The sequence below is a fragment of the Diadema antillarum genome, unplaced genomic scaffold (assembly GCF_040938485.1).
Source record: "Diadema antillarum isolate AM-2024a unplaced genomic scaffold, OU_Dant_1.0 scf00000122, whole genome shotgun sequence".
In the NCBI taxonomy this organism is placed as follows: Eukaryota; Metazoa; Echinodermata; class Echinoidea; order Diadematoida; family Diadematidae; genus Diadema; species Diadema antillarum.
This window is the reverse complement of record NW_027271011.1, coordinates 1,365,227-1,392,933: the sequence shown is the minus strand read 5'-3', so window position 1 is coordinate 1,392,933 and position 27,707 is coordinate 1,365,227. Positions and strand designations below refer to the sequence as shown.

At 37.9% G+C, this 27,707-nt stretch overlaps 1 protein-coding gene across 1 annotated transcript; it reads left to right on the top strand.

Annotated features, from left to right (window-relative positions):
• The first annotated feature begins 3,559 nt into the window (after positions 1-3,559).
• On the top strand, positions 3,560-16,157 carry LOC139720111 (ER membrane protein complex subunit 10-like). Its single transcript, XM_071631481.1, has 7 exons — positions 3,560-3,694; positions 9,406-9,490; positions 11,248-11,363; positions 11,987-12,091; positions 13,112-13,296; positions 13,868-13,964; positions 15,787-16,157. The coding sequence occupies exons 1-7, from the start codon at positions 3,605-3,607 to the stop codon at positions 15,853-15,855; spliced, it is 747 nt and encodes a 248-aa protein (XP_071487582.1). The 5' UTR covers positions 3,560-3,604; the 3' UTR covers positions 15,856-16,157.
• Positions 16,158-27,707: the final 11,550 nt, after the last annotated feature.

The window sequence follows — 27,707 nt, the reverse complement described above, 5'->3', positions numbered from 1 at the left end:
TCAGATCACATGAAATTTGGTATACATTGTATTGGTGCAGTAGGTGCGACTAGGTTACAGTGTATGTGTGATGGTTCATCATATATTTGCTCTTTCATTCTGCAGCTCAGAAATTTGGCTGTTGTGGAGACCTTGTTATTCTTTGTCTTTTTTTAAGCAGCATTATTAAGCACAAACATATCTCTACTTCGTGAGAAAGGAGTAAACTCCTTTTGCCATCAAACTCTGAAATTTTACTAATATGGTTGATTTCAATATATTTTAGAATTTGGAACCACATCAATGGATACAGACATTGATCAAATCATTTTTCAGGATTAGGGATTTCACTCTGAGTACTGTAGATATTACACATGACACTCGTGCTACAAGAGGCAACATTGTGGCATGTTGCTAATTTTGTGCATGTCGCTAATTTTGTGCATGTCAATTGACCTGTGAAATTGACCATGGCAAAATAATGTTGCAGCGATCTGTTGAGATGTATACATATTGCCCATAACTTTTGACTAGATACCTGTATGAATTCATTCATTTGTGCCTGCACCAAGTTAATACATTCTAGATGAGAAAGAATCTTCTGGCGGACTGTTAGTCCAAGTGAGTCATGGCACTTTTCAATCACAATTTCAGAATGCTTCACTTGTACAGGGTCTGTAGCTTAATCTTAACCCATTGAAGACTAGTCTTGAGTATACTTGGGCAGGTGTCTATAACTGAGAAAAAAAAAATGAAAGGATTTTATACAAGACTTGGTGATAGCCAGAAAACCTTGCCATGTAGGAAAAAAGGCTTGAAAATTTGATTCATTTTAAACTGTAAAGGAAGGTAGTCCATTTGACTGATTTACTTTCTGTCTTTGGATATACACCGTATTGCAACTAAGTGAGAATTTCATTTAATAGCGATTAATGTATTGTGGTACAGTGCTATTTCTTTTTTCAACTAGTCAAGAGAAAATAGGTGTCCAGAGTCCTTTCACTTTGCCATATTATACCATCTTTTAAATGTGACTTTTGACCAAACTTTGGAAATCACAATAAGCACAAAGAAAAAAAATGGAATGAAGAATCAGAGCAAATCGAGCTCCACTGTATTTAAATGTAAAATTTTACTGTTTAATGTACTGTACATGGAGTCACAGTGTGTTGATCAAGTCACTGATTCAAAGTTTGCCAATTTGCTCACAATGTTAGTGTGCCTTCTTTGCTGATTAGTGCAGACATTTGACAGCTATCCTCAATTGTAAATGAATGGAGATTATATAATCCCTGTAATCCCTATGAAGTCAGTCAGCATGGCCTTTTTATAGGACTGAGGTACTGTAAATATGGAAATTTTTGTGGTACATTAAACTTTCATGTATTTTGCGCGCTACTTTGGGCTAGCACAACTTCTACAACCCAGGAAAATATCTTCACAATTGTTTTTTTTCTGCAGATTTTGAATGGGATGACAATTGCACAGTGCAAATTTAAGAACCCGCTAACTAACATGTTTTTGAGCGGCTCAGCACACACACAAGAAAAACAACAAACAATCACCCTCAGGATATTAACATTTACAGTGCATTACTATGCCAGAGATTACTTGCTAATTTTACAGCTACATGTACAACTGTATATTAAATCTGCTTGGATTACTGAATGTTAATTCAATAGAAAAGCTTTGCAAGTTAAGCGAAAGTGCCTTGGCAGACAAAAGGTTAAACAATGTACATTAATTACAAATGTGTGTCTCCCTTTCATTTTTTCCAGACTGTCCGTGTAATACATCATTGTTTTCAGTGAGATGAGTGTACAATCACCTTTGTATATTTATTGATGTAAAAAAAGAGCAAGCAAATGAAAAAAAAAAATGCATATTGAGTAAAAGTGCATAATGCATTCAATAATGTTGAGTCAATGTGTAATACTTGAAAAGTTTCATGTGTGTGCATGCATTGTTGCTGATCATTCAAAAAATATGTCATAACAATAACAGTGCACACTGCTTTTAGTAACCATGTCTTTTTCATCTCTCTCTCTCTCTCTCTCTCTCTATATATATATATATATATACATATGTGATATATATGTATACATATTGAGTAAGTTGTCGTGTTGGTGTGATGATATCAAAGTTAAAACTGAAACTAAGTTCATGTATTCACAAACAGTTTATTTCGCCACAAATTTTTGAGCATATATATATATATATATATATATATATATATATGTGTCTGTGTCTGTGTGTTTGTGTATGTGGGTATGTGTGTTTTGGGAGGGTGTGTGGTTATGTCTGGAGTCCATTATTACAATGTGAATGATTTTATGTGAAAATGTTGAAGTGATTTAACCTGGTGCTACATAGCTTTTTTCCTATTTCTTTTTAAACCACTTTCCTAGTGGGGCAAGCAGATTGTCAAATTATTACAGAACACATGCCAGAACATGAATTTTACTTGCCCAAAAAGGAAGTCCAAAAATATAAGAAGATGATATAGAAAATCACTTGTAAGTCAGGGGCTTAATATAACACCATCATTTGAATATTAAAGCAGCACACCTTGATTCACACACTTAAAACACATTAGAGTAATAAACTTCTTTCAATCAAGCACTGGTGTTGCATTACCTTTGGGCTTCTTCACATAAGTGTTGGAAAGTTGCTGAATTAATGAAATTGAAGTGTCATGCATAGCATCACAGGTTTTTGCTTGCCCAATTCAGGCAAGCATTATTTTGTTATAATTTTTCCAAAACACTTGCCCAACTTTGATTTTCACTTGCCGTGGGTAATAGGCAAGTGCTGATGTATAGCACCTTGAATTAATACGTAACAGTCAAAATGTTACATCATAACCCAGAGCAAAAGAGATGGAGCATATATTTGAAACACATGGATTATTGAAAATGCACAAAGATTAATGGAACACTCAGCGAAAGATTGTGGGAATATGAGACGATTCATTGCAAAATTAAACAATTACGAGTTTGTTACACCTGCCTTCCTCTCTCTCTCTCTTGTTATTGCTGTTTTGCAGCAATTTGTATCGAATGTGATTATGTAGCAGTACTATACCATGATAGTGTGCTTGGAAACTTTAACTTCACAAAACCTCTTTTCTCAGACAGTAGAGCTTAGCTGAGAGTACCGGTACAACCCACACCCAGTAGTCATTACTTAGCTTCTTCATAAAACATAGAGAACATTTACTATAACACTTTATAGGAATTTAGTGCTAATTTGTACTTTTTATTGAGAATTAACTTTCTGAAACTCTCCAGATTGTACATTTTCAAAAATTACCGGTATAACATACAAATGGTACCAGGGCATACATAATTATGAACGCTTGAGGGCGTAAAATTGAAATAGCGCAGTGACACCGGAGCACCGGAGTTTACTGTGCTCATTCAAATATTTATCACGGAAATATTTCGTGCATTCAAGTACACGCGTTCGGCATTGTGCTGGAAAACGTATACAGTATATTTTTCTGTCGCGCTTTCGTTACACGTGATTTCTGTGATGTGCATGCGCTTACAATGCAGGTAGATACTGTACTAGTCTGTGTATTGTTCGTCTGAGACCGGTGTCTTGATACATGTCCTAGATAAAAATGGCATCAATTAAAGGCATGGCGGTGATAATCTACCGACTTTGCCTTGTCGGTCTCACATTCATCTCAATGGCTAGCAGCTCTCGAAAGGTAAGCAAACCTATGGGTGAAATCACTGTGGGCAAAATCGTTCAAATTCGCTTAGATTTCTGTCGAGTGACTGTGAGCGGATTCCATCAGGAGCTGGCCTGTATAGCACGGCTCCTCCAACGCCTGTCGGCTCCCGTCGCCTGCGCTTGCCTAGTCTAGCTTCTGGACTCTTTTTACTCGTAGCCGTGATTGTACGCGACAAGCCGTATGAGGGCGTGACACCCGAGGATTGCGATACCCGAGAAAAAAGAGTCCAGTAAAATACTTTCGCCGGGTCGAGCAGGGTCAAGAGTTCACGCTAAAGTAGTCATGAATATTCATGACTCGCAGTCAATCAGACAGTTTTACTAGTTAATGAGAATACCAGCTGATCACACTCCCGCTGGTAGTGTGTGGTAGTGCTGCCCACCTCCACTACACCATGGAGCTACTAGCTCCATGACTACACTACAGCATTGTCCACCAAAATAGGGGGTTTTGTTCTGAAGTTGAGCCCACTACTTCGACCGCCAGCTCATCATACTGCACTATGTAGGCCTACGTGCTTTCTTTATGCATGATGAGAGACAAGCTGCCCATTCCATGATTTCACGAAGTCATCATATATACAAAGTCTTTACATAAAATCAAGGAAATTCCAAAGACTCTCACAATTATGTAGCTATTTATGTATTAAAGAGAAGTATAGTCTGTGTGTCTTATGAGAGAGAAGTCTTTTCATGAAACGTAGCCTCCATCCAAATAGGGGAGGTGTATTAAGTGTATATACCACGATTTATAATACAATGAAAAAAAAATGTTTCATTGGACATTATACTACCATAGGCTTATTGCAGATTACAGACTTTATTTTAGATTGATTCCTCCGAGAATAACAGAATGACATCGGTAAAAGGGTCAATCCCACTATATCTGCTAAAATATGTGATCTTCATATACATGACTTCTGATCCCGTGTCACAGAAGTCATATTTTTGGTAAAGCTACTCTAGCAAAGATATTAAAAACCAGACCCCCCCCCCCCCTCAAAAAAAATATTATTATTATTATCATTACGAAATATCAAATGTAGGAACCAGATTCAAATAGCCGATCGTGCCCAAATAATTTTTTGTCTTTAAAAGCCTGATTGTAGATAGGAATTAAAAAATTGTCATGGTCAACAAAGGCAAGTGAAATTCATTGGATTGCGCCTGCGGGTAGGATAACGAAGAGGTTCGTGTTTTTGTTATTGTTTTTTTTTATATATATATAGATAGATCGAGTCATATACAGACGGATTTCACTGACGAATTCCATAAGGTATTTTAAGATTCAACGAAACATAATACCCTGCCATGAGATTTCTCCTCAAGGATTATGGCAGCCTTATAGCTCAACTGCAAGGAACTCCTCCCATATCTCACTATAGAACACATTAAAGTAACTTTATTATCTCATTTCCATGGAAAAGTGCAGGTGAGAAACGTATACGTTACGAAAACTCACTCCCTGGTCAACATAACTCGCAGGAGTCATCCAATTATAAACTCAAACGCTCAAGGGAATTCATTCAACAACTTTCATATATAGTCAAACTACTTCATCTAAACGTAAAAGCAACATTATTCCTTTCGTCCTTTTACCAAAACACTTGTGGCTTGCCTTTAAAACAGATTATGCTGATAGTGCAGCTATATATTCGTGGGAAATATGGTGCTGGTTAAAATGGTGCGTTCTTCCACAGGTTCTTTATTCAGAAAGCTATGTCTGTTATTCGGAAGGTTCGCTTATTCGAAAATAAACTATTGCTCACTATTTTTTTTTCTGATAATGAAACAATGTTCATTAGACAAAACTTAAAAGAAGGGTTTGTAGTTATGTACTTGTAATTAATAGCACACTTAACCATCACAACAATACCCATCGTTATTATCACACGGCATGGGCTGATACGTGGCGATAACAATATGCCAATTCTTTCAATTTTATCAACTGAATGGATTTAGAAGTAACAGGAGGGTTACACACATCTATTTCCATAAAAAGGTGTTAGTGCTAACCTATAGCAGTAAAGAAAAACAAAGCAAAAGGAACTAACCTTGATCGAAGGATGATAATACAGCATGACATTGTAATGATGAGAAGCAGAATGCTTCACAGACGCAGGTACACAGTGACTTAAATTGTCTTATGACTTTGAAAGCGAACACTTTTTTAAAGGGTTCTCACCAATGTGAATGCAGGAGGGAATACAGGTCATTCTCATTGATAGTTGATACACACACACAAAAAAAAAAAAACAAAACAAATGGGGGCAAAATTGAATAAGATACGACTATAGCAATTTACCTCCCGCAAAACCATACTGTTGAAAAGACATGCATTTTACTTCTCTTTTTTAATGGGAGTGGACTTTCTCTTGTCTGTGTGGTTGAAGATCACCTATTGGAAATCAATACCCAGAAGTAAATGGTTTAGCAAATATTTACACATCACAGATGATATAACTTTCGAGCCCAGCTATTAGTAAAATTGCATTTATATGCATTGAACATCTGTAGTATAAAAATTGATGATGCGCAGTGTGGGGCACGACATATTGCAATTTGTCTTAACGGTAACGTATACTATTATGTTTCATTGGAAATACCAGATATATTTTCTCCTTTTAATCATGCTGTTAATGAACATCTTTAATCATCGTCCAACAATGAAGGATTAAAAATCTAGGGCAGCTAGATAAACTTTATAGGAGTCCATACCATGTTGTTATCATGTAAATACGTATTGTTCTGAGGGGTGAACCCCGGAGACTGTGGTATCATAAAGTTTAAATGAATAATCAATAAATTTATTTTGCACTTCGATATATTCATAAGCAAGTGTCGATCTATGCCCTTCAGCATGGTGTTGTGGAGTTTGCCTGTTTATCAAGGAGGCTCTCTCGCCTTCTCGATGATTATAGTTTACCTCCTGATGGTTACATGGCATCATCATTATAATGCAAGGTGAATATCAGAATTGAATAATATCCGCTGGGATTGTTAAATGCTGAATAATTCTGGAGTCAGAAATGTCTTATTTCTGTTTACAGTTTGTTTTTCTGGAGGTTCATTTTCAGGGTTTTATTGTAACGATGGTTCGGTAATCCAAAACGAAATAAGGTTCGTTTAAAATACTAAAGGATTGGTCTTCCGAATGTTTGTTTGTATAGCCCCTAAAAGAAAAATTAAGAAAAAAAGTTTGCAATCCCGTAGGTTCGTTAATTTAGAACGATATTGGTTAGTAATTCCGAATGTTTGTTATAAGACAAAGTATGCAATTTTTCCATTTGTGGATTTACGAACCTTGTTTCATTTGTTTGTTTGTTTGTTTGTTTGATGTTTGCTTGTTTGTTTGTTTGTTTTTTTGTTTTTGGGGGGCTATCAAACCTTCAAAATGATAAAGTTTCTCTTATTTTCAGATCAACGAACCTTCGGAAAAACAATGCCTATTCAATTTTTGGATAAATAGCGTGTAGGTTTAATAATTGCCCCGTGAATTCTGCATCAAACATGTGATATCTTTATCTTCTTTTGGTAAATTAGGTCTGAAGAAAATACCAGCTTACTTGTTTTTTTAATCAAAACTGATAAAATACTATTCCTTGTGAAGCTCAACGCGGTAAACCTTTTATGCTCGCGTAATCAAAGCGTGTTTTTGTATTCTAACCTGTTATATTTTATAACACATAAAGCTTTGATGGCTACATATTTCATCAATGAAATCACTTATTACTAGTATATTCATCGTCAGAGCCACACTCAGAAAGATTTGTGGATGTTTTTATTTGAAATTGCGTGGTATTTAGGCCTGTGCTGATAGTATTGTGGTTCATGTGTTGTGAATTATTGTTCTCCAGACATAGAAATTCAATTGTAAACCTACTTTATACGTTTAGACCTATACTTGGCTAAAAAAAAGGGGGATTCCAGAAGTTCAAGGCATCATCTTATAGGATTGTCCCACAAGTACAACATACAGTCGACTGCAGTCGTAGTATACCCAGTCAATTTGCATATAATATCATGAACAATTTGATATTTAGACTCAGTGCCTCGATCTTCAAAGTGTTTATGGATTCACTCGGACACAGTGCAGCCGACTGAAATACCTCTCTCTTACCAAATCCTGCTGCACAAACAAGATCGCAAAATCAAGAACATTTCTAATTATGATACGAACAGTCATGGCTACTGTTGGGCCCTATTTTTTTTTTTTTTTTTGTACAAAGTTGAAAAAAAAAAACATTAGAGAGAAACCACTGGATTCTGTACTAGAGATAAACGATCGTAGATCGCCATTCGTTTTTAGCTCCATGGCCAAATCATGGAGCTACAACTAAACACTTATATTGGGTAAGTTACATAATTATGCAATGCATGCATGCAGTACTCCATCCGCCCATAGTGAGAAGATCTGCAGGGTGTTGGGAAAAAGCAGGGAGGTGAGAGGCCTCCCTGGAGACAGGTACTGAACTGTGTAATACCTATAACAGTCGGTGACTAGTCTAATCCAAATTCAGCAGTAAATTCAGTATCATGTGTTCGTATTAGGCCTACTGTGAAGAAAAAGGTACTGTATCTTTTCTGCAGAAGAATCGAATACTCTGAAACCAATTTGTGACCTATATGAATCTACATGTCATTAATATAGATCACATACGAAATCAGATTTACTTACGAATTTACGAATTCCATTTACTGAGACTGGCTCAACAGACTACTACCATTCTCGGTGGGCGGGACCACAGAACTCTAGAGTTCTGTGGGCGGGACCTGTCAGAGCGAATGATTTATCGCGTTCAGTCAAAATCCGATCGGAAAGTCGTAAAACTGAAACTTTCTTCCCGGACCCTTTTTCGACCACAGTCTCTCGATTATCGCAATCAGAAAATTTGCGCCCTCTCTTGGTCGCACCAAGGAAAAGGGGACGGAGCCCAGACTAGCGCTTGCCTGGCCGGTAGTGATGAGGGCCCGCCCCAGCGCCCGGTGCCCTTTTTACACGATCCCATAATTACCGGTTATTATGCAGTCATTCAGTAAATTAACTATGCTGTCCTGTTGCTTGTGACAGTCAATCCTTGACGAGTTAGATTTGATGTAAATGATTAGATGTATAGATATCTAGATAAATATCTGGTGTATTTAGGACTGTGGTTAATCTTACAATAATCAAGCGATAATCATTGATAATCGTATGACCAAAAAGAGGTTGCTGAAACCAGTGAAGGTAATTATACACAGCCCCATTGGCCATACCACGCCACAAGCAAGAAAGTGCCAAACTGCATGCTGCAAGACTCGAGAGAATGATAGAGTCAAAAAGCTAAAAGGGGCCTGAGATTTCGATCCTGGCAGAATCTTTGTCAGAACAGAGGCAAAATCACAAACATGTACATAGGGAAAGCAGTCATATAATTATAGACTATACACAACAGCACAGTTTGAGGAGGGCTAGGTGTAGAGACACAGAAAAATGAAAACAAAAGGGATGGAAGGCAGGAATGCCGTGAGGGGGGGGGGGGGGGGGGCTTTACAAAAATAAAGCCTAAAAAAAAGGGGGGGTTCCCCTAGACTCGCCAAGCTGCCAAACTGAGAGACTCTCACAAATTGAAGAGGTGCTGTACAATCCAATATTACTCTCACATTGCTGTTGTTTCCATTTGTTCTTGTTTCATTTCCGTGAAGGTTGGGGAGAGTAAACTTCCCTTACATCAGGAGCAAGATGCTTTGTCGACACATTTTCTTGCCATTGAGCATTCCTTTGATCAAGGTAAGAGACACTCCTAAAAATGTGACCACCCAGCTCAAAGCCCCCCAAAGTTGCAGAGTATGAATGATTCTCTGTAATGCAGAAATAATATGTCTGGAAGACTGACTAACCTTTTAAAGTTGACATCTTACCTGGGAGAGTAATCTCATCCCTACCTATGGTCAAAATTTGGTGGTTGGAAACAAAACTGAAATTGAGATATTACTTTATTAGCAGGTTTTGTGAACTATTTTTTTTGGACAGGCGCCATTTAAACTAGGAACTTGAAAATTCATTTTGGCCTACTTTTTGTGGGTTTTGAGCCAGGCGTTCACAATGTTGTGTGAGACATTTTGGAACTTTAAAAGTTGATTGTTACATAAAATATATTGACTTTGTCCATATTCCTACTCCATTATTGATAATTTTAATACATGCATTTTTATTGAGGGTTAAGAGGTCAAAGGTTTTAATCAGCGAAAAAGAAAATATTGATGCATGTACTGTTTGTTGATAATTTCCATGGGAATTTTAGGGTCTTGGTTCGAAATTCAGGGAATAGAGGGCGGGTTGAAATATCAATGAAATATCAATGTTTTATCTGTTTGTACAGTGCTTTCGTCATATTCATATCGATAGCCAATTTCACAAATATATATATATTTATTTTGTACAATGTTGTTTCTGTTTTAATTGTAAAATGAACAATTTCAGCTAATGAGCTGCATGTTCTTTTTTATTGTCAATAAACCTTCATTGAATTTGAAATTTGAATTTGAAAGTCAGAGAAATGTCCTGTTATAAGTAATCATGATGAGCCTATGTAAGCTGTTATTTTCATTCATGAGGGTTTAATTTTTGCAAATTTTGCAAATCACTATCGAACCACAAATTTAACAGCTTGCCAAAATATCTTGAACTGACAGGCATATACAGGTAGTGCCTTTATGATAGTGTCGGTGTCAAAATCGCGAAAATAACATCATTGCAAAAATGTCTGTGACGTCCTCATTCGCAAAAATATCTGTACACGAAAATAACAGCTTATACACTAGTAGGCCTGTCAGTGGAGAGTAAGTCCATGGATATCAATCCCAATACCAATCACACACGTCACTTCATTCTTCAGCCCAGAAGGTAATCACTATCTTAAGCGTTGATTTTTCAGATTGTTTACCTGTCCATGTTTCTCAGATCCTACACGTGTATAGCCAAAGTCACATTAGTTTCCAATTTCTTAATAAATGCATAAACATTTCTTCAAAGATGATGGTGAAACACCTACAATACATGTATGTGTACAATATGTATACGTAATGTCCTTTCACGTGTGCTCCAACAATACAGTGTGTATGTTTTGATTTTTGGTCACTTAGTCTCATTCCGGTTGCCATGTAGTCTAATTCCCAGATGGTCCAACACCAGTGCAGCTCAACCCTTGGTCTGCACAAGGTTAGACCATGGATGTGGGACGAGACAAAGGCAGATTAGGCCAAATGGCAATTCACGTACACTGTATGATTCAGATCTTTATAGTACTCATAATGCACAACACCCATGTACAGCGACCAAGTGCAATATTTAATGAGTGGAATTATGTATTTTTGTTAACATTTGTCATTTAGTTATATTGAACTTTTAATTTCTTATTTGTATGTTTGTATGATATTTGGAGACTGTTACAACGATTTTTATGCCTGGAGCACATGACAGTAAATGACTTGAACTTGAACTTGAACTTGAACTCTGTGATGGTCATTCCTTTGGCATTTCAACAGGGGCAACACCAGAGTTCAGCAGTAGGGGAGTTCTCAGCTTCCGGTCTAATAAACAAGGCTATGGCATGTTTACCCAGCATGCACCACTGACAGCCGGCGAGAAGAGAAAACTAAAGGTGAGGGCCATAACGTGTCTTGCACCGGATTCAAACGTAGTAGAAAGTATAGAGTGTTATTTCAGTAGCAGATTACACTATGTTGGGGTTGGTGCAGTAGGAAATGCCATCATAATGTACAATAGCAAGCTGAAATTAAGTCAGTTCAAACAGTGCTAACACTTGTTGATTTCTTTTCAGCCTGTTAAATTGGCAACTCTGAGTTTTCCTGCTTATCTTTACATAAAAGGATCAGGTTAGATTAATTGAAGCTGCCTCACGGAGATATGTCAACTGCTACTTTTTTGCAGTATTTATGACTGTTTTTGTTGTTGAAACAATGCAGGCTTTGTGAAAAATAGTGTTATTTTACAATTGCCGCATTTCATCATGCCTCTTGCAGGAAAGGTAGATATATTGTTTATCCACCAAATATATCACAGGAAATGTAGTTATGTTTTTCCACAAAAATTACACCTTTTCAGCCCTCTGAATACTGTAGTGCTGCTTTTAATGTTGGGATCCCTGACCGCATTAGATAAAATGTACATATGAAAATTCCCAGTTGACACATAAACATCAACCTTTAGTCTTCTAAGAATTTGTTGTCGATGCTCTCAAACATTTGCTCTCACTATTTTCAGGATTTGGCTCAGCGAGGCGGCATCTACAGGGTTCGAGTGCCTACCCTTCTGGAGGAGAATGCAGAAAGTAGTTCGAAAGAATTTGTTTCAACTTTCACCAAAGCAGTGAGTGTAGAGTTCATGTCATACTGTGCAGGGTATGTAGTGTCATAACGAGTCTACTTTTTTTTCATGAATCAGGACTTCTTGACAATTCTGTGAGTGCCTACATTGGCACTTCGTGGGTACAGCAGTGGACAGAGACAAACCAGGTATTATTTACTCATTTTTGGGAAGCAAACTTTTAATACTGTTGCAATTCTTCATTGAAAATAATAATTGCATAAACTTACTCAGACATTAATGGTACTTGTACTACTAGTAGTATATGCACACACATGATGTTAACACATGAGCGATCATGTTCTTGGGCTATGCTTGTACCGGTACCATACTTGCACTCCTATGTAAACAGCTATAGGTCACTCTGGAACATAGTTAATACTTGTACTATTGCATGTTGTTAATTTTACATTGTTTAATACATCCGACTGAGAAATATAAAACTTCCACAAAACGTATTTTTGCATGTTGTTAAGTTTACAAATACATCTGACTTAGAAAATTAAAAAAAAGACCCCACATAAACCCCCCACAAAAAGTATGCAGTATATTTCCCTTTGTGAGTTTAGCAAAATTTCTTTCAAATTGCAGTTTGAATTGTGCAAAAATGATGCAGCATTATATGTTTCTTTTTTTTTTTGGCTGGGGATTCACAAAGGTGGTTTAAGATTTACAATCCATGATTATAATCTAGTCTTTGACTATCAGAACAGGCATGAACTGAAATGTAACTTGCACTATGCATGTGTCAACATACTTTCATCATTGATTGTCTGTTGGCATGTAGTTATTATTTTTTTTTTTTGCTTGCTTGGCAAGAAATCATCACAATGCAAAATATGCAAAGTATACTCAATAACTCCCTGTCTCAGGTGCACTAGTGGACTGTTATATTGCCTCCGTTTCTGGGTCTTATTCCTCCCCGCCATTAAAAAAACAAAAACAAAACAAAACAAAAACAAAAAATTGCAGATCATGAAAAATTGTTAATTCTGCCATTGTATCCACTACATTTCTGAACAGTGTGCAATACTAGAGTCCCGCCTGTCAGAAGAAATCACCATCAACGTTGACCAATCAGGGAATGTTCTAGGTGTGTCCATCGTCCCCCTGAAGGGGTCATGTGACCATGAGTCCGCGATAGAGTCAGCGTCGTTGGACTACTTCAACACCACCGTCTCGTTGTCCGTCACTGTAGCGGGCCCTGCGTGAGTATTTAATTAAAGGCTGAGTGCAAATCGACCTATGTAGTGTTTGTGTGTGCTATTTTGTGTATGCAACAGTTCAAAGTGGTTGTGTCTTTATTCAGGGTATGCAAGCGTGTGTATGTGTGTGTGTGTGTGTGTGTGTGTGTGTGTGTGTGTGTGTGTGTGTGTGTGTATGTACATGTGATTTTTGTGTACAGGTATGTGAATGATTTGGTATTTGGGTGTGTAGATGTGAGAGAGGTAGAGATAGAGTGAAGGAAATAGAGTGTTACAAATTAAAGAAAAAACATGAGCAATCAATTGTATTAAATTATCAGCATTTATAGTATTTCTGCTTTGGAAGGTCATTCACGGTTTTTAACATTGATATAAGCTTGCTTTGCTTTCTAAAACATAATGCAAAGCAACAAACTTTATTATAAATCGTGTGTGAAGTAAAATACTGTGTGAAGAGTTGAATTTTGCCCAGTGGACAATCTGTCACTTTCATGTATCCAGTATATTGGATTTAATAGAGATCTCAGAGCTCTGCTAAATATTCCATGGTAGCTCTCGCTGTGTTTGATTGCAGGCCGGAGACACAAGTGTACATTCAGAAGATGGAGGAGGAACGACTTCAGAAGGAGAAGGGCAAAGGTCAAGATAACCGTTCCTTTTTCAGCAAATATGTAAGTATTCCCTCCAATGCATCAAAGTGCCACACCATGCTATGTTCTGTGGTCACCCTCCATAGAACTTGCTACTGTACGTACCTGCATCCCTAAAAGCTCTGTTTTAGAATGCATGGCGTTGTAGATGTTTTCTTCCCAAAAAGTTTTTTTTTTTTTTTTTTTCTCCCTGTCTCTCTCGCTATCGCCAGTTAGAAGTCCTATTTCACAAAATATGTTTTGGACATTCCCTACTAGTCTTCTACACATACAGTTAAAGTGTGGTGGATTAAATACAAGTAAATCTGACATCAATTTAACTGAAATCCTTATTGTATTTCATGAAAGTGCTATTTTGTTGCCATTTTTCCTTAGTGCAAGAACAGTTTATTCAAAACAGTGTTCAAGTTTTATGCTTGATACCCTATACTGTTTTGGGTATTGTGACACCCCTGGTGATCGATGACACCATAATTTATGTTTTACAGATGTAATGCCACTTTGGGGTGCAAATTTGGTGTGCCATAACACACCATTTACATTTTATAGCCCATTTCAGGGTGATTGTACATATGGAAGGTACATGTAGCACATTTAATGTACATAGAATTATATACTGCTGGCCCCTGCATGCAACCAGACACAAAGACTGAGCATGCATGTATGACAGTACTGCTAGTCTGTACCTGCTGTACGTAATCATGTGTGGATGATGCTGTTCTGTCAGTGATACAGTGGACTTTAAAGGACAAGTTCACCTTCATAGACATGTGGATCGAGTGAATGCCTCAATATTATTAGGACACATCAGCAAGAGTTTGGGGAAAATCGGACAATCCGTTTAAAAGTTTTCAATTTTTGAAGTTCCTGCTCAGTCACTGCTGGATGAGGAGACTACTACGGCTTGTGATGTCACATGTGTGTAACAATATAAAGAAAGTATAAGGAAAATTCAAGATATTTTCACTTTTCTTGCATAATAAAAGAACACTTGACTTCCCTCTTTCAGAAGGCAAGGGGAATAATATTACCCTTATCATACATCAGTGACGAGTCGAGGAAATGTGCACCTTTTTCAAAAAATAGAATTTTGTGAAATTCTCTTTATATTGTCCTTTTATTGTTGTACGCATATGACATAATACACTCTCGTAGTCTTCTCATCCAGCAGTGACTGTGCAGATACTTTAAAAATTCATTACTTTTGAACGGATTGTCAGATTTTCCCCAAACTTTCACTGACGTGTTCTACAAATATTGCTGCATTCACTCAACCCATATGTACATATTTAAATAAAGGTGGACTTGTCCTTTAATAATTGTATAACGTAGAAGCGATGATCATTGAATGTACGCATATCATGAAAATGAACAAATTGACAAAAGTACCATATGGATTCTGTAAATGCTGTAAATCATTTCATGGCTTTCCTTTACAGGAATCATAGCCATGTTTGGATATTTCATTAGCGTGTGTTTTTAAAACCAAATCAGATAAACAAATCTCTCTGAACCTAGCAGTCCCCTTTCATAATTCCATAGATCGTGAGATGTACTGTAAATTGAGGAATGTTCCCGTGCATTTGAATTTCGCAAATTTCGCGAGAGCCAAGATTCATGAAATTAAAATGCATGTGAAAGTTCTTGTCTACACTATACGCCTTGAATGTTAGAAGGCAACTCACGAAAATTTTTTCACGAAAAAAAAAGGCCGTCGGCTCCAATTCCCCCAAAAATTGTGCCACGAAAATAGCGTGTTTTACAGTATCCCAATTTTTTATCACATTAATGGACATGATTCTTTATTATTCAAGAGCGCCCTCGCTTTTCACTTCTCCCACAGTGGATGTACATCGTGCCCGTGGTTCTCTTCGTCCTCTTGTCCAGCGGAGGAGAGCAGCAGCGAGGCTGAGGCAAGGTCATTGGATGCCGAACCTGTGAGCAATATTCCTGGAGGGAGAGTGAAAGGGTTAAAGGAAGACAAAGTTCTACTTTGGATGCAATCAGTCTCTTTGTGGTGTGCATGTGAGACCTATCACTACATTTCAAAGCACTTTATAGGTGCAAGGCCTTTCTGAGACATCATTCAATATTTTGTTGTCGTTTTGTGGTGTTTTTCTAGTTTGTGTTTATATGTGTGTTTATTTGGTTGTTGTTTTTTTTTTGGGGGGGGGTAGAACAGAAGATGGAAGGTAAAAAATGTAATTTAGTGATTGTGGCACAAATATATAAAAAGAATTGAATGTTTGTATACATACCACTCCATAAGACTTATAGTCTTATCTTCATGTGCCGTTTGTGAGAAATTCAACACAACTTTATGTTGCCCAACACAGGCAGGTGCAAAAGACGTTTACGAAAAGAAGGAAGAATTGACTGTATGGTGTCTCCGTACATATTCATTTATTTCTTATTTCTTACTTTTGTTATAAAGAAATCCCACTTTGTTATGAAGTTATGTCTATTTTTTTTTCAGTGAATTGTTAATATGTGGATGAGATATTCAGTATTTTAATAGTTGTGCTGGGAAGAATGTGTAGTGCATACTGGAGGTGCCACAGGCCTGAATTCAACTTGAGATACTTTGAAGAGTGCATCTTATACTCCGGCTATGACATAGTTCTGTCCTCTTGCCGGACGCTAGATGCAAGGCGTCCATCACAGGACAGAGGAAGGATCCGAGGATACTAAAGTATTAGTGGACAGGCAAAAGTCTGTCCTACCTCTACACTTTATCAACATTTTTAACCCTTTTTTCTGTCGATTATGGAAAATTGGTGTATGCTCATGCTGGTGAGATGCGTATGCGTGGGTTCATGCTGCAGTGCTCCCTTGAACCTTGGGTCCATTTCTTAAAACGAAATCCCTGCAAACAGCACGATCAATATGAATTCATGATATTAGTAGTCCCAGGGAACCTCATTATATCAAGAACTTAGGAATTACCTTGTTATATCAGGTTTCTCACTATATCAGGGTAGACAAACAAAGAAATAATGTATGGACTTGCATTTTACCTTGTTATAAGGAGGTTTTTCTTTTTATCCAACCTCTTTGCAATAAGGTTCCGCTATTTACATGTTTAAGCTGGAGACCTATGTCCCCTCTTCTAGCACCTTTTTTTCATCTCTATTTTTCCTTTGTTTTATTGCTATGACATTAGTCACTTCTCATGATATCAGCATATGACATGAATGTGTATATTTGGAAGAAATGGAATATTTGTGCAAACAGAAAAAAAATCATTATCCATGGGGATAATGCATTCTTCAGTGTAGGATGGTAATGCTCGTATTAGTCACACCACATGCAATACTTCAGGGACTTTTTTTTTTTTTTTTGCCTAGGAATAAATCGCAACGGGGTCTAGCTGCTATTTGTGCTGTCTTGTTTTGTCTTGAGTTATACAGAAATTGGGACATGTGATAGGGGTGCATATTAAAGAGGGTTGGTTTCAGATTTTGATATGTAAACTCATATGTGGTATACAAATGCAAATCAGTGTAGGGTTGGTCCTACATTGAGAAATGTTCAGTTGATGAATTGAATTAACAGACTTAATTGGTAGTTGTGCTTTGGACTTGTAGTCACAGGTAGTCTTGATAATGATAATCTTTAATGAAGAATGTAGCTTTCGGTCATTTCTTTTCAACTTTAGTGTTTTTTGTTTTTATGTTTTTCACTACTGTCAATGAGAAACAGTGTCCAAGGACTTCAAGGGCTTGGAGTTTATTAAGAACTATTGGATTAGGATTTATTAGATTTTGTCTTACCATTTAGGCAACTTCTCAAGTGATTCAATCTTCCTTTTTTTGAGCTGCTTACGCGCTGTGATGTGATTGCATTTCAGTGTGAAGGTGTGACAGGTTTTTTGACAATACCTAAAAGATGAATTGATTCATTATTATTTTTCAGTAGCATCTGAGTGATGCATCTATCTTGAGAACCTATTCCCTCAAGAAAAGAGAGAAAAAGAGAAACACAAAGAAACTGAATGAGAGACAGAGAGGGAGAGAGAGCAAGAAAAAAGGAAGATGTTAATCAAATGAATATTCTGTGGAAACTCAGTGTGTAAAAAATCTGATACAAGAAAATGCTCGATGTAAAAAACTCTTTACATAGATCCCAATGATACAAAATTCTTTGGTTAGAACATTTCACTACTGACTCAAGAAAGTGCATTACATCTACTATAATGATAAAAGATACTGGTCTAAAGGTTTTGCTTTTATATCAAGTTTCTAGTCAGTATTGTATTCTGAAGTCAGAAGGAGTTATATGTCCAAAGATAAAGAAACACATCATTAAATCTTGCTGCATAAAGACAGTAAATCAAAAATAAAGGACAAGAATATGCCATGACAGTGACAGTTAGATATGAGTCTGAAGACATATCAGATGCAAATGGTATTTATGAATAAATCTTTGCAGTAATGACAACCGAAGTATAGTTGTTCATATAATCTCTTTGTTGTGTGTCCTCAAACTTTATAGTTACCATCACTTTTGTGAAGGGATGGCTGTACAATAGGCGCGGATTGACTGGCAAAAAGATCAAGAAGTTTGAGATTGCGAATATTAAGATCTTGAAATTTTGCCAGTGTGACCGCAGACTTCCCGCAAAACTTCTTGCAAAATTTCTCGCAAAAGTTCCCACTCCAACTAGGGATATTTCCCTCACCCACGCTAAACTTCTCGATCTGTTTGTGGGCAGTGTCTCCGAAGCGCGAGGCTATTGTCATATGTACAGACGTGAATTGTTACGTCACAATCACTAGTCATCGGACGGTGCACTCCTTCTTCTTTCTTCCATGCGCGTACCAATGACCCAAACTTCTTGATCCAAGTCTGGCCTGTCAGTGTGACTGCACGACAAAAGATCGCAAAGACTTTGCGGTGTTATACTTCTCAATCTTTTGCTTGTCTGACCACACCTAATCTCAGATTTTTGAACCCTCACCTCTTCAATAGGAATATATGCAAGCCAAGCCAGCATTCCCACTCCTTGCTATACCCATACTACTGGGTCCATTAATGGAGACCTCCGGATGATTTTCAGATTTTTACATTTGAACAATTACTATAAATTACTTATCCTGTGTACAGAGTTTCAGAATTTTTAGTGATTGGGATGAGGAATAATAATGTATTCACAATTTATAACAAATTGCAGTGAACAAGGATGATGACATGGGCAGCCTCACCATAAGAATGCATGAGTTGGGGCTCAAGGAAACAGAACAAAAGAAGAAGGCATGCATATATATTCTACACAGGTGAACTTGCAAATCAAGCAGTATTGTAATGGAATTATACTGCTACATTTCTGAAATATGTTACTCTCTTATGTCATCAACACTATTCAGTGTAATTTGTTTAAGGTTTTTCAGAGCATTTGTTTTTCTGCTCAAGGACCACAATAAATTCCACAAATCTATACATGGAACTGTCAATTTATGTACAGCATGACGTGAAATTTTGAAAATTGTGTGGAATGCCCCAATCAAACCCGTTGAGGACGAGTCTCAAGTGTACTCAAGCAGCTGTCTATGGGAAATGCGTGCTGTAGCAAAATCAAACCGTTCTCAAAGGGTTTGATAGGCTTCTGTAGAATGTTAAGCCCACCGCACACTATACAATCCGACCAGTCGTACGACCTTAAGACCAGAAGTGTGACGTCACCAGCCTAGCCAGTTTCCAGTCGTACGACTGGGCCTTAGCGCCACTTGTAGAGATTTGACATGTTGAATTTCCATGACCGGTCGTAGACTTTCAGCCAGTCAAGATACAGTAAAATGCAAGCGTGCGCAGTACGCACATGTGCTTTGATACTCATTGGTAAAATGTACTGAAGACAGAACAGTCGTAAGCCTACTCGTAAGGTCAGGTCGAATAGTGTGCGTTGGCAGGTCGTACGACTGGGTCTTATTGTCTGAAGGTTGTATAGTCATGAGTTGCATAGTGTGCGGCGGGCTTTAGATTGTCCCGAATCATACACATTTGATCTTTGAGGTATTTTTATGTGTGTGTGTGTGTGTGTTCAGTACTTCCTTGAGGCGTGACTCATCAATCTCAGATAAGAATCAAAGATTTCACACGCACAAAAAAGTAGAAGATGACAAACGAAGAGAAGTTGACAGTGGGGGAGGAAGGAGAAGGGTTTGATGATTGGTACAGAGCTGCCAACTAGTACTGATTTTCAGTAATTTCTACTGAAATTGGACAAGAATACTGAAGGTTACAAGCAAATTACTGATTTTAGAAATCATTGTCTGTGATAAATTCTATAACACTGTTAAGGATTACTGATTTTCACTCAAAAAAGGTGCAAATTACTGATTTTCAGCCATCAAAGTACTGAAAGGCTTTTACAAAAGTTGGCAGCTCTGTTGGTAGAAGAAATAAATTTCAGTAGAAGAGAAAAGAAAGGAAAGAGTTAGAACAAGAAGATAGAACTTGCAATGTAGATAAGAGGAGAAACTCGGAAGAAAAAAAAAAAGGAAAGTGAGGAAGACGGAAAAGAATACAGCAAAGGCAAAAATGAAGAAGTCAAAGATGAGAGTATGAAGAAGGCAAAAAAGGAGGAAGAATAGAAGGAGAAGAAGGAGGATTAGAAGAAGGTTTACATTTTTATACCCCCGCCAAACGAAGTTTGAAGGGGGTATATAGGAATCAGCGGACGGTCGGGCGGTCGGTCCGTTGCAAATCTTGCGTCGCAAACTACTTCCTCAGTTTTCAACCGATTCCCATAAAACTTGGCACAGATGTGTGCCTTGGGTTGTAGATGTGCAAGACATATTTTTTGACAGTACCCAAAAGTACGTTGCCATGGTAACGGCATATTATGGGCAAAAATGGGTACAAATCTTGCGTCGCGAACTCCTCCCACAGTTTTTGATCAATTTTTATGAAATTAGGTACAGATGTTCATCTGAATATGTTAATGTGCAAGGCACATATTTCCGCAGTGGCAAAAAGTGCGTTGCCATGGTAACGGCATGTTATTGGTAAAATATAGGGCAAAATGCTTCATGGCAAAACTGCTTCATCAGTGTTCTTCCAATTCTCATGGAATTCATATTAAATGTTTGTCTAAGGATATAGGTCAGCATGACACATTTCTTGACAGTGACAAAAAGTATGTTGCCATGGTAACAGCTCACATATTATGAGCCAAAATGATGGAAAATTTTGTGTTGCAAACTACTTCCTCAGTTTTTGCCCAATTTCCATGAAACTTGGTACAGATGTGTGCCTTTGGTTGTAGATGTGCAAGACACATTTTTTGACAGTACCCGAAAGTACGTTGCCATGGTAACGGCATATTAATGGCAGAAGATCAAGGAAAGATCTTGCGGATTTAACTACTTCCTCAGTTTTTTGACCAAAGCTTATGAAATGTGGCACACACCTTGATCTTGGTGGGAAGATGTGGAAGACATATTTTTCGGACGTGTCGGAAGCTGCGTTGCCATGGTAACGGCATATAAATGGCAGAAGATCAAGGAAAGATCTTGCGGATTGAACTACTTCCTCTGTATTCGACTGAAGCTCATGAAATGTGGCACACACATTGGTCTTGGTGGGAAGATGTGCAAGACATATTTTTTGGACATGTCGGAAGCTGCGTTGCCATGGTAACGGCATGTTAATGGTGGAAGATCAAATAAAGATCTTGTGGATTGAACTACTTCCTCAGTTTTTGACAAAAGCGTATGAAATGTGGCACACACAATAGTCTTGGTGGGAAGATGTGCAAGACGTATTTTTCGGACGTGTCGGAAGCTGCGTTGCCATGGTAACGGCATTTAAATGGCAGAAGATCAAGGAAAGATCATTCCTTGGGTAAGACTGTCGTCACGGGGCGGGGGTATTAATCACCTTAAGTGATATTTCTAGTTTTGTTTTGTTTCATTCTGTTGTCATCCCCATGCATGGCTACCCAAAATGTCGGGAGAATAACTGCGGCTCGATGACTGACATGAGCGTTAATGCAGTCATTGTCTGCACGTATGTTTTTGCTTGGATGTAAAGATGGCCGCAAGAAACCAGGGGAAAACGCATGTGAGTGTGAATGAATAGGAGACCATTAACAACGGCTGTGCGCATTCTTCGGTGATTTGTGGTTATTGAGGCGGTGCTGAACAGCGAGTCCTGCTGTTCTGCAGCTGTGCCGTTACCATGACAACGAAGTACAGTTCATGTGATGGTTACAATTTCACAGCTAATATACCTTAGATATTTTTATTCTGATGACATGTGTGTTACCGCACTTCTATGAGTGTTGAAAGTGTTGGGGATTAAACTAGGAGGTGTTACAGAAGGAGTGGAAACTCTTGATAATTTATGGAGGAAACATGTTTGAGTTTTAAAGAATTTACATGAGTTGTTGATAATTCCTCTACGCTTTCATCTCATTTGTCTTCATGACGAAATTCAGGGAGAAAAAAAGGAAAAGAAAATGTTTCACGTTTCATCAAATTACAAGCTGTATTTCATTGTAAAATTTTGAATGAAATATTCAGCAATTTGTTGAGAGCAGTTCAGGAAAGAATTCAAAGCTATATTTCCATGATTGTCCTAATGTGGCATCAAAAATGGAATGAAAGTGAAATTGGGTTGTCTTATAAATTTGATTGAAAGACGATGGATAAGTGGAAAGGAGTACCAGTTCGCTGAAAGCTCAAGTTAAGAATTCTATTCATGAACCGCAGCAATGGGGCAAACAGAGTGGGAAAGGTTTTATTATACACTTTGTACTCATACATGAAATAGGGAAGCTACTGAAATCTATGATTTCGTGTTAATAGCACCAAGTAGTGATGTTTGTCAAGAGTTGTGGACTATTTGCCAAGATGGGGTTGGGAGAGGTACATGTATGGGGGGGGGGGGGGGGGGGGATGGCTCCAGCTGGGGAAGTGGGTATTACCAATGGTTAACTGGGTGAAGGGTCAATGCCACCCTCTCCAAAAGAACAAAAAAAAAAACAACAACAACAAAACAAAAACAAAAACAAAAATAAAACAGAAAAAACTCGGAGATTGCATGTATAATTCACAGCTCATATAATGGATATATCCAGGCAATACATAGGTAACTTTTCCCCCCATTATAGGTTTTATTTAAATTCCACTATGGCAACACCACCCCCCCCCCCAAAAAAAAAAAAACAACAACAACAACAAACAAACAAACGAAAAGCAAAAGCAAAACAATATAAAAACAAAAACAAAACAAAATGTGATGGTCTGTGATATTCAGAAACACCCATGGAAAAAAAAAGTTGATATTGCCAGATGAGAAGGGCTATGAAGGTTTGTATTGATGTGTAGAAGGGGAAAGATTAACTGTGAATACAAGATGACTGCTGGTGAATGAGACTTCTTGGTTGCAAACTTAATACTGTAAAAGCGGAATTGTTTGTGGTATTGAAATTTTTCACACATTTCGCGCAACCAGAAACTAGCGTGAAAATAAAAGCGCGCAGATATTTTTGCTTGCCATATTTTCCAGTAGTTGATGTCTTGATTTCACAGAATTAAAAAAGATCACAAAATTCATCTTAAGGCCACCGCACACTACACGATCAGACTGGTCTTAAAGTCTTAAGCCAAGCTGGGTCTTAAGACCAGTCGTACGACCGGACACCGCACACTATACGACCCGACTGTAAAGCGCGCGCAGTGCGCACTGCGTGCGCTTGCATTTTGCTGCATTGTGAATGGCTGAAAGCTCACGACTGGTCGTAGAAATTCAACATGTCAAATCTCTACGACTGGCGCTAAGACCCAGTCGTACGACTAGAAAATGGCAAGACTGTGACGTCACACTTCTAGTCTTAAGGTCTTAAGACCGGTGAATCGGGGCAAAATCGTGTAGTGTGGGCGGGCTTTACCCGGCCGGGGTGAAAAATTAGTAGTGCCAAAAATTTCCACTTTTAGAGTAGTGAACTTTGACAGGTGATGGGTGATTATTAGACTGATTTCCATTACCCATTGTAGACAGGTGCAGGTTAGTATGCAGTGTCTTTATAATGCAATATTTCCTGCTTAAGAAATTTGTGGTGTCTGTATGAAGCAGGTGAATACTAAAGCAAGGGTTTTTTTTATATTTTTTAGATAAAATACCATGACAAAAATGGTTGAGTGAAGCAAATTGACCATTAGTGCTGTCAGGTAGAATTGTCTAAAGTAATGTGGTATTTGATATTTCATTTGTTGATAGCAATAACATAATATGTTCTTAATAATTTGATGAAAAGAGTTAACAACAATATCAATAATGATACAGTACACCCCCCCACACTCACACACACACACAGACGTCAGACATACACTATGCTTATTCCAGATTCTTAGAGATACTCCTTTTAACCCGATGAGGACGGGTCCTGAGTATACTCGGGCTGGTGTCTATGGAAAATGTGTGTTGTAGCAAAATCAGTCCATCCTTAACGGGTTAAGGATGGAAGTGGGTTACGATTTTGACCCCTATCACAGGTTTTTAGAAGGGAAGTCAGCAAAATTAACCCTCCCTACATGACGGAAGGCTACTATGGTGAAGAGAGTCCCCAATTACTTAGGATTCTATTCGGGACCCTTACTTGTGACCCTATTTGGGACCTAATTATATCAAGACTGTTTTGGGAAAGATTTGAAACCTACCCCTACAGCTGACTCTGAGTGGGGGAGGGGGTGGGGCTAGAAATATACAGCACACAAAATCTAAATCTTGCATCACAGATTCTTTGAGTAGGTATATGGCCCTTTCTACACACTACGTGTATATACCTCATATAATCGAATATACATAAAGAATCATAGACAGTGAAGTGTACAACATAATGAAGCAAAATTGTTGTTCCCATTACAAGTATTATACAGAATAGATTCCTTATTATGTTCAAATTTAATGGAATATAATATGGTTCATAATGTACAAAAGTGAAGTTATCAAAATTAAAGTTTGTACAAGTACATATTACAAGTAGCTCATAAGTATCATGGTCCTTTACCTTTAGTGGGAAGCAAAATTTGGCATATGCTACGTTTTATAGATGATCATCAGGAATGTATCAGGGCAGTTACCACCCCTTGGCTAAATACTGGTTAGTGATAAGGTTAGAGCAAAGATTATGGTTAGGGTTAGGTTTAGGGTTAGAGTTTGGGTCAGGGTTAGGATTACGGTAGGTTCAGTATGACGATTAGGGTTAGGGTCAGGGGAAGGGTCTGGGGTAGTAGCTACATCATGTAGCCCAGGGGGTAATTGCCCTAGACCCATCTGGATGGGGTCTAGCTGTTCCCTGCCTAGATGTTCCCTGTCTAGATGTTCACTGCCTCATACTGTATTTATATGCTGACATACAAATGTCATATCCTCTTTCACACTTTGCGGTCAGGCCAATGCAGTGGTCAGAACAGTAATGACGTGTCAGTGCCCTCATAGTGACTCATGTGTTCAGACATGGATCTATTAAAACAAAGGCACTGACAGGTTAACTCATGACTGTGTGTGACAAATGACTCAGCGGGACAAATTGCGTTGTTGTCTTAGAAAGGGTCATTGCGCAGGTGATGAAGTGAAATGAAAGTCATTACCCATTTAGATTTGACTCATTTCTGAGTTAGTGTAAGATGAAGTGTGTTTCTTTTTGTAACATTGTATGATAACTGCAGTGTATATTGATAAAACCCTATAAGGTTGTTTCATTGAATGTACCTGAGCAATGTTGTGTGTAATCATGCTGTCCCTTTTAGTGAGAGCTACATGTACTTGTATACACATTATGTGGTGTGTCTTCATTACTTTTAACCATACAAAAGTCATCATACAAGGAAGAAAAATACATGTAAAGCCAACTTTGACAATATAACCTTTAAGTTTTGTTACTTTTAATTCTTTTTGAAAATGTTTTCCTTATTGCAAAACGGGGCAATTCTAAATTTTCTATTCAAAGCTTAGATTCTAACAAATTCATGTCTGCCCCCAAAAATATGAAGCCCAATAACTAAATGATCCCATAAACAAGCAAGAAATGAAAACATTCCAAACTTGATGAACAGTCTCGATTAAAACAGTTTGTCTCTAGAGCAATCTTCTAAAATCAAGGGAATTATTTCAGTCTCTATTCTTACAGTGGAAGTCAGAAAGTAAGCTTTAAAATATGGCCTACTCCAAAGTTTTGGTGTACCGTACACCATAAATTGTGGTCATTGTTATTTCAGTGTGAAAACATTTTTCAAAATGCTTCTTGGATTATTCTTCCATCACACTCTTTGTAGGAAAATTAAGTGTTAGGATATGCTGGTTTTGTGGTTGTCCTTCATCTGAAAGGCAGAGGCAAATTTAGCTCCCATTTATGCAGGAATTTTAATGTAAAGTGCGATGTAAGAGAGTGAAAAGTGTACTTTAAATAAATGTACATGACTAGTACATACAGTCAAATGCACAACAGGTGTTGAAAGGATTACAGTGGTTGCAGTCATACCATTTCTCTACAGAACTTCAAGGTTCATGATACAAATGTATATTATTCACTTCTTGAGGACAGGTGTCACAAGCATTATCATTTGATAATTTGGAATAACTCTGTGATGAATTTTTGGGAAAAAAAGAGTTACAATGTACTGCACATCTAGTTGAGCCATCATAAAAGCGGGCCCAGGTTGGTGATTAGAGAGACTCCAACATAAGCAGTGGTTGGATAGTGACGTTTGACAACGAGATCTCCTCTGGGTAAAAAGCAGCACGTCAGACATGGCTAGGAGTAGATGGAAAAGGCTGCATGCCCTGACTGGGGCCTTCCTACAACAGAGGAAATGGCTGATCAGAGAGGGACTGCTCACAGTGCTCTGCCTGTGCTAAGTAGGGGGGAAAAGAGGGAAGGAGTGGGGGGGGGGGGGGGGGGGGGGGGGGTGTGAGAAGAAGGGGGAACTCGACAATCAAGAAGAACAGCTTACACCATGAGAAGGCAGTGGCGTATGTGTTGTGCAGCGAAAACAAGGAAGTGCGCATACGCTCTACAGCGGCACAAAAGAACTCTCGGGAATGACTTTGAGAAAAGGACAGTTACACTTGGATTCATATTTGTATCGGAATACATGAACTACTAAAGAAAGGTAAGCATTTTCAATTTGTTTATTCTGGTATGAATAGTTTTCGTAATGTCTTCCTTTTGTCACTTTCTTGCTTGTATCTGTACAGAATTCATGAAGTTGCACTGTTCTATTAATACTTATAAGTGGCACTATAGCAGGAAGTTGCCAGTTGTCCATGCAGTGTTTGTGGTTGTCCCATCTTTGATCTCTGTAAGCCCTGATAGAAAAAAAGTTGAAGTCGTAGATGGAGAATGTAACATCCACAAGTTCAGTGAATTTACTGCATTTATTCACACTTGCCTGCTTGCAGATTTTTATTAGTCTCAATTAGTTTGATTTCAGAAATACGTAAAGGGCAAGTCCACCTGCATATACATAAGGATTGAGAGAATGTGGCAAGTTTAGTAGAACACATCAGTGAAAGTTTGAGGAAAATTGTACAATCCATTCAAAAGTTATGAATTTTTAAAGTTTCTGCACCTGTCACTGCTGGATGAGAAGACTATTACAGTGTATGATGTCACATGCATAGAATGATATAATGAAAATATAAAGGGAATTCCACAAAATTTTATTGTTTGAAAAAAGTGCACTTTCCCTCGACTTGCTACTGACATATGTTAGGGGTCATATTATTCCTCCTGCCTTCTGAAAGAGGTAAGTCAAA